The sequence below is a fragment of the Myotis davidii genome, unplaced genomic scaffold (genome assembly GCF_000327345.1).
Source record: "Myotis davidii unplaced genomic scaffold, ASM32734v1 scaffold962, whole genome shotgun sequence".
In the NCBI taxonomy this organism is placed as follows: domain Eukaryota; kingdom Metazoa; phylum Chordata; class Mammalia; order Chiroptera; family Vespertilionidae; genus Myotis; species Myotis davidii.
The window spans coordinates 4,369,055-4,377,642 of NW_006295559.1; the positions used below are offsets into that span (position 1 = coordinate 4,369,055).

At 42.7% G+C, this 8,588-nt stretch overlaps 1 protein-coding gene across 6 annotated transcripts in view; it reads left to right on the top strand.

Annotated features, from left to right (window-relative positions):
- Positions 1–8,588, top strand: part of ANKRD28 (ankyrin repeat domain 28) — a 115,669-nt gene that overhangs the window by 49,577 nt on the left and 57,504 nt on the right. Inside the window, exon 2 of one of the 6 annotated variants that reach the window (XM_015568099.1) lies at positions 3,385–3,547. The exons of the other annotated variants lie outside the window; for them this stretch is intronic. Coding sequence (XP_015423585.1) covers positions 3,430–3,547 — 118 coding nt within the window. The 5' untranslated portion in view covers positions 3,385–3,429. The remainder of the gene's footprint in view (positions 1–3,384; positions 3,548–8,588) is intronic. 6 annotated transcript variants of the gene reach the window in all.

Genomic DNA, 8,588 nt, shown 5'->3' on the forward strand with positions numbered 1-8,588 from the left:
TGAAGTTCAAGTGTTTGAAGCTCCACCGGTGATTTTAACTTGCTGTTACTGTTAAGGGCATTGCTCTACAGCAGTGGTTCTTAACCTTGGCTGCACATTAGAATCACCTGGGAATTTTTTTTAAATCCTGATTTCTGGGCCTCATCCTCCGGAAATTCTGTTTCTTTGTTATGGGGTGTGGCCACAACATTAGTAACAAAGAAACAGAATTTCTGGAGGATGAAGCCCAGAAATTAGGATTTTAAAAAAATTCCCAGGTGATTCTAATGTGCAGCCAAGGTTAAGAACCACTGCAATATGAAGTAATGATACAACTGTCTCTCATAAAATAGCTCCTATTGTGGTCAGGTTGCTTGTAGTCGTAAAAGACACAAACAGAGCTTAGAGATATTTTTGTTGTATCCAGATTATTATATATGACTAGAGGGCCATTGCAGGAAGATTCCTGCAAAAATAGGGCTTCCTGCAGCTGGAGCGAAGCAGAGAAAGGAGCGAAACCTGCCGAGGCGGGCTTCGCTCCCACCTCCGCCACCCTGCTTGCTTCTCCGCAGCTTTGCTCCCTTCTGCAGCACTTGGCTTATTTCTACGTTGTCTTCAGTCTTCGCTCCGCACCTGCATATGCAAATTAACTGCCATCTTTGTTGGGTTGATTTGCATACTCATCTGATTGGCTGGTGGGCGTAGCAGAGTGGCACCAATTTGTATGTTTCTCTTTTATTAGTGTAGATACTAACTGAGAAAGGATAAATGTGTTTAAATTGTGCCTATGTTACCAGATTGCACAGATAGGTGCATAATGAATACATTTGGAGAAATAGTAGTATCATTCTTTTGATATTTGGGAGAAGGAGCACTGAGAGAAATTTTGAATGGCAATCCTATTAAATTATAGCCTAAACAGAATATTGCTTTTATAAATTCATAAAATTTTTAAAATATAATTTTTAATAACACATTTATAATCATATGGGATTAAGTATAATTAAATGTGGACCTATGTAATATTACGTTATGAATAACTTTATCACTGCACTTCCTTGAACATAGCTGTTCTTCTATGGCTGCTAACTCGCTAGTTTACAGCTAAAATTAACTAGCCATAAGAGCTTAGGGGGTTCAAAAGAAAAATTGGATTTTCTCATAATTGAAACATCATCTGCTTTAATATGAATTAATGAGATGGCAGGTTAATATATGGAATTTTCTTTACAATCATTGTTCAAGAAACAGTTGTATGTTAAGAAACAGCTAGGCTAGAAAAAGTACAATTCTGTTCAGTTTACTGTCTGTGACTTTGGGTAAGAACTCTAGTAATGCATTTTTTCTTTTTATCACAGAATTCTGTTCATTTTCTTTCATTTTAACATAAGAATTTTATGACCCAACATAGAGGGCTTTTATACGTAGGAGAAACTTTCCTAAGGCTCAGTAACTTAATTTCTTCCTTTTAAAATAATGTTTGCACCAAGGATATTTAGTTGCTTATAAAAGATTGACTTCCTGTTATTTATGAGGAAGATAGTCAGATGAGCCTTATGAGCACAATAATATCATATATCAGCTTTGAAATAAGTAATTGAAATAAAGCTTAAAGTCTTTTGAATAACACAAATAAAAACTATATATAAAATTAACTATTGCACATGTATAAAAAGCTATTTCAACCCTTCTTTGAAAAAATACTTTTAATACTATATTTTACCAGTTTCATGAGGTAATAGCTCATGTAGCTATTTTTAAAAGAAAAAATCAAAGCTCTAAATTAAGTAATTAGATAAAGAATATAATTAAGTATGGAGATAAAAATAAAAAACATATTAAGCTGGCAGTGTAGAAAAATTTGGGGGAGATTGCTCTTGCCTTTAATTACTAATAACATGTTACATTTGGTTAGCCTTAACTTATGTAATCTTAAGAAAATTAAGATTGTGAAATAATCTCCACATAGTCCTATTCTAGCATTATTCAAACATAATGATATGCTTCAATAAGAGCACACAATAAAGTAAGTTACTATAATTTCCTATTATGAAAACTACTTTGGTATCCCTGACAAGGTTATTTGTTCCTAAAATATTTCTTTAAAATGAAAAATAGAGTAAAAAACAGATTAAAATCATTCTATAAAGCCATGCTCTACCATGTTCCCATGGTTTAGGTTTTGATTATTTTCTGTTGAGAAATTAGGAAATCACCTCTAATTTGTTTTACTCTTGTGTTTTCATTGTCAGGAATTATGACTTTACATTCTTATGATCATAACTAGAAGTCTGGTGCATGAATTCATGCACGGGTAGGGTCCCTAGGCCTGGCTGACGATTGGAGCCAATTGAGGGGTCTGGCCTGCCAGGGGGAGGGACCGCAGCAGGTTGCCTGGGTGGGGGGAGGGACTGCGGGAGGTTGGCCAGCTGGGGGGAGGAATCACAAGAGGTTGGCCCCAACAGCAAGCTAACCAATGGCCAATTCTGCGAGGAATTGGGCTCCCTCATCCCTCCTGTCTGGGTCCAGGGTGCGGGTGAACCAGATTCGGGGCTGTCAGGGCCCCAGCAGCAAGGTCTGGGTCAGTGCAAGTCATAGCTACTAGCCAGTCATCTGGTCGTTCTGGACATTTGGTTATAACGTCGCTTAGATCAGGCCATGACTGCATTCTCTACAAAGGGATTAGTTATGGGCCTCCTTTAAATAAGGCTCATATAAGATACACTAGAAGCCCATTGCTAGAAATTCGTGCAGGGAGCGGGGGAGTGTCCCTCAGCCTGGCCTGCACCCTCTCCAGTCTGGAACATCCCTCTCACAATCCGGGACTGCTGGCTCCTAACCACTTGCCTGCCTGCCTGCCTGCCTGATTGCCCCTAACCACTCCCCTGCCGGCCTGATTGACATCTAATTGCTCCCCTGCTGGCCCGATCACCCCCAACTGCCCTCCCCTGCCAGTTCAGTTGCCCCCAACTGCCCTGCCCTGCAGGCCTGGTCACCCCCAACTGCCCTTTCCTGCCAGCCTGGTTGCCCCCAACTGCCCTCCCCTGCCAGCCATCTTGTGGTGACCATCTTATGATGGCCATCTTGTGATGATGTGAGGGTGGCCATCTAGTGACGACATTGCGCAACACCACCTAGGCTTTTATCATATACGATAGATTCCTACTGTTTACCCCCTGCCCACACCCTCTGTCTTTATCCATAGTTTGTCTATTCCCAAGATTTTTATTTTGACATCTCTTGGTTGAATAGACATTACCATCAAGTAATTTTTGTCTTCGTATTTTCAGTAACTCATGAATGCCATATTTCCTGGTATCTTACTTATTTGGGACTATTGCCTTTTTTAACTGAAAGGAAGTTTGGCTAGTAATAAAATTCTCAATTCACACTTTTTCCTCTCAGCTTTGCAGATGTTACTGCAGTGTCTTCTAGATTTGATTGAAAGTCATGGATCAAGCTCTTCTCTGCTTATCATTTTCATCCCCCTACACCACCCGCCAACACCATGGTCACTTCTCTTCTGCCTGGATGCTTGTAGGAATCAGTTCTTTATTCCTGAAATTCAGTACTAACTTCATTAGGCTAAATCTAATGATTATTTTTCGTGGAGCATAATATGAAACTGCACTTTTAGTTCTGAAATTCAGATTTTTATTTTGTTTATACCTTCCATTAAATCTTTGAATAGTCCATTCCTGTATGCTTTTTTATCAGTAACTTTTTCTACATGTGTTTTTCTACTAAGTTGGATCTCTTTCATCTGTCTCTGTCAGCTTTTCTCTGATTGTGATTTTGTCTTTTCAATTTAGTTTTAGGTTATTTCCTTATACTTGTTCTTCCTTCATTCAAGAAATACTTTAAGAGCATGTTCTTATATTAGGCACTATTCTAAGTACTATGGGTAGAGCAGTGATAAAATAGGTGAAGTCCCAGCCTTCATGTAGTTACTAGGTATATTGGTTAATAATATGGATTTTGCAATCAAAGAAAACACGGTAATTTCAAGAGAAGAATCGAAAGTGCTTTATTCAAAGTAATGTCCATCGCTAGCTACACATTTCCCCCATCTTTCAGGTAATTTGTGGATACCGTCCCAGTAGAACTTTCTTGTTTTGAGGCAAACCATTCAGAGGTCCAATTTTCCACTTCTTTGTATGTTTTGAAGTGCTGCTCAGAAAGTACATGTGCCATCGATGGGAACAAGTGGTAATTTGAAGGAACAAGTTCTGGTGAATACAGCGGGTGGGTTAATACTTCCCAGGCAAGATCTTTTAGTGTGTCTTTAACTGGTGTTGAAGTGTGTGATGGTGTGTTAACATGAAGCAAAATTACTTTGCTGTGTCTTCTGGCACATTCTGGTCATTTCACGATCAAATCGTGGTTCAGATTGATTATTTGTTGTTTAATATTTCTGCAAGTTGTTTTTGAGTTTGACACACATCTTCATCCCATAATGCTTGTAATTGTTGGTCTTCAAACTTTTTTGGTTGACCTGGACATTCTTTGTCTTTCACATCGAAATCATCACTTTTAAAGCGTTTAAACCAGCATTCACAAGTATCTTGAGATGGAGCATTTCACCATAAGCTTCCCGAAGTATTCAGCAGCTCTTTTTTTGCACGAAATTTGACATTTTTAAGTGTAAAAATATCTATGATGTTAACACCGTCAGAAAATTTGACATGAAGTTTTGAAGCTTGTTGTCAATACAACAAAGTAGCATACATATCAAACCCATATATATTAATATATGTGTAATTCCATCTATTGAAAAAAAAATCCACATTATTAACCAGTAAACCTGGTATGTTTCGGGGAAACTAACAAATTAATTTATATATAGTTTGTCTTATGGTAATAATTGCTATGACAAAATTAGAATTGTATGTTGGGTGGAGTCAGTTGCAATTTTATATTGTGTTATCAGGAAAGGGTTAGTGATGACACATTTGAGAAGATAACTGAAGAAAATAAGGAAGCAAGCCTTGCATACCATGCAGATATTTAGAGGAAATTGAGAGAATGTCAAGAACAACAAATGCCATGAGGTGGCAGCATGATTGGGGACAGGTGAAAGGAGATGTAGGAGATGAAGCAAAGAAATGGCAAGGTCCCATATCATGTGCGATTTTGTACACTGCGGTAAAGACTTTGGCCCTTAAAGTGATTTTAAAAAACAATGGAGAGTTTTGATTGGCGTGACATGGTTTTTTGTTTTTTTTTTATTATTATTATTTTGTTGTTGTTAATCCTTACCCGAGAGTATTTTTCCATTGAATTTTAGAGAGAATAGAAGGAAAGGGGAGAGACAGAGAGAGAAACACCCATGCGAAAGAGAAAGAGACATGGATTGGTTGCCTCATGCATGCGCCACAGCAGGGGCTGGGAATCGAGCTTGCAACAGAGGTACATGCCCTTGACTGGAAATGAATCTAGGACCCTTCAGTCCAAGGGCCAAAGCTCTATCCACTGAGCCAAACTGGATAGGGCATGGAGTGACATGATTTTTAAACACTCTGACTGGGCCTTCAGAATTCTTGGCTATGTTTTAAGTTGTGTTCTCTTTTTTGTTGTTTGTAGACTTTTATATGTAATTACTTTGTTTTTCTTTTTTATTCCCCTGACCTCAGCAAGTTCTCATCTCTTTGCATTGTCTTACCTCTTTCTTGGAACTTTACTTAGAGGTTTCTCTTTAGAGCTTAATTTCTCAGAAGTTGTGTATAGATAGTAGTTTGCAAGTTCATTCTCTCCTTTCCTGGGATAATTTCTTTCAAATATTCCTATTACCTGTATTTTGTTCGGTTTACTCTGCTCCCTTATATCTTTGTTCTAGTCCTGTGATGGATACTTTTGATTCTTCATATCTTTGAGGAATATGCTCTTCAGAACAGCTATTTGCTGAAGAATAGAGTAGGGAAGGGCAAAAAGTGAGCATCAGTTAGGTTTGTTTTCTTCAAATAGCTCTCAGACCAAATGTGTCTTCTCTTAATCCTAGCAGTGGACTCTCTTTAGTTATTGATGTACTTAGGGTAATTGGGGTGACTTGGCAGCTCCTTAGATCACAGGTTCTTAGGGAGTGATCTCCTGGAGATTGGCTTTACCCTCCATCTTCAGCTGAGTCAGAAATAACAATCTACACTAATAAAAGAGAAAAATGGTAATTGGCGTACAACGCTACCCTTTTCATTGGCTAATCAGGGCTATATGCAAATTAACTGACAACTAAGATTGGCAGTTACCGGCCAACAAGATTTGGTGGTTAATTTGCATATGTAGGCACAATGCAGGGAGGCGAAAGGGAAAGCAGAAAGAAGCCCCCTGCCACTGACAGTGATCGGAAACCCAGGGGGGAGCTAAGAGCTGGGGGGCAAGGCCCTGGGGCCGCCTTTGCCCTGCCCCCCAGCCATGATCGGAGAGTCAGGTGCCTTTTCTGCCCTGGCGAGTGATAGCAGGAAGTAGGGGTGGAGCCAGCGATGGGAGCTGGGCAGGGTCGAAGCTGGCAGTCCCAGGAGCTAGGGGTCCCTTGCCTGGGCCTAAAGTGAAGCCCACGATCGGGGGGCCGCTGCAGCTGCGGGTCCCCGCTGCCCAGGCCTGACGCCTCAGCCAGAGGCGTCCTGCAGGGGCAGGGGCGGAGCCTGCGCGATCACAGCGCCTCCCGCTGCCACTGCAGGTCCCCGCTGCCCGGGCCGGACGCCTAGGCCAGAGACGTTAGGCCTGGGCAGGGGCAGAGCCTGCAACCGCGGGGAGCTGGGGATTCCCTGCCCAGGCCTGACACCTCTGCCGGAGGCCTCAAGCCTGGTCAAGGGGCCAATCCGGTGATTGGTGATCGGAGGGTGATGAGGGTCAAATCCTCTGGCCAAGGCATCAGGCCTGGGCGAGGGGCTGGGGGTCCCCTGCCCAGGCCTGACGCCTGGGCCAGAGGCATCAGGCCTGGGTGGGGGGCGGAGCCGGGTATTGGGGGGATATGATGGTCCCCTTGCCCAGGCCTGAAGCCTGGGCCAGAGGCATCAGGCCTGGGTGGGGGGCGGAGCCGGGTATTGGGGGGATATGATGGTCCCCTTGCCCAGGCCTGAAGCCTGGGCCAGAGGCATCAGGCCTGGGTGGGGGGCGGAGCCGGGTATTGGGGGGATATGATGGTCCCCTTGCCCAGGCCTGAAGCCTGGGCCAGAGGCATCAGGCCTGGGCTGGGGGCAGAACCAGTGATGGGGGGAAATGAGGGTCCCCTGCCCAGGCCTGCGATTGGAAGGTGATGGGGGTCAATGCCTGAGGGCTCCCAGTATGTGAGAGGGGGCAGGCTGGGCTGAGGGACACTCCCCCGCCCACCCACCCAGTGCACGAATTTCGTGCACTGGGCCCCTAGTAATAATAATAAAGATGGTCCCTCCTCTCACACTGCCCCACCTTGTTCTTCTGTGTTATAAAGTTAGAGTTCTGTAGGGAGCTTCTCTTATGGAGAACCCACAGTGCTCATTTGAAAGATTGTTAGGGATTCTAGGACACAGACAGACAAAAGGGGACAGATGGATATACACACAAACACACTCTTTTAGAAGACTCAGTAGTCTTTCCAGGATGCAAAGAAGCTTCACTTGACTGTGTCCTTCATCATTTTGGTACAAATGTCACTGTATTTGGTGGGAATTCTTCATAGTTTGGTTGGTGGTGGTCACTGTTATCTTGCTGAATTGAAAATGATATTTCTTCACATCCTCTTTTATATTTTGTTGAGTTATTTAGAAGAGTAATACTCTTCTTTAACCTAAAGTTCAGAACTCAATTGATTGGAAATCAAATATTTATACATGATGCATCTCTGAGATTTATTGATAGGGGTTTCATTTTTGAAATATTACAGGTAATCAAACTGGTGAATCCTTCCATAGAACTCACAGTAACACTAGAGTCTAGTAGTATTAATTTCACAATTATTATTGGACTAGAGGCTCAGTGCACAAACATTTGTGCACTCAGGAGGGTCCCTCAGCTCGGCCTGTGCCCTCTCGCAGTCTGGGACCCCGCGGGGAATGACCACTTGCTGGCTTAGGCCCGCTCCCCAGGGGGATTGCGCCTAAGTTGGCAGTCAGACATCCCTCTGGCAGCCCAGGAGCCCTCGGGGGATGTCCACTTGCCAGCAGGGAGCAGGGGCAGGAGAGTCTCCTGCCACCAACGCTGTGCTGGCATTCGTCAGCCTGGCTTGTGGCTGAGCAGAGCTACCCCTGTGGGAGCACACTGACCACCAGGGGGCAGATCCTGCATTGAGCATCTGCTCCCTGGTGGTCAGTGTGTGTCATAGTGACCAATCATTCCCAGTGGTTCTGCTGTTAGGGTCAATTTGCATATTACCCTTTTATTATATAGGATGGGGTGAAATAAGAGGAAACAATGATTGCTTTCTATATCTTAAATACTATACTAAATTTAGTTTTTTCATTTATCTCATTTTGTCCTCTTAACTCTAAGGAAACTAAAGCATTTAGAGATTTATGGCTGAAAGTTGTGCTACTGATTAAATTTAGAGCCAGCATTCAGTTCCAGGCCATCTGACTACAGAGTCTGTATTCTCAACTCTGTTATAATCTGAATGGCTTTTCCTCTCCTCTGCATTT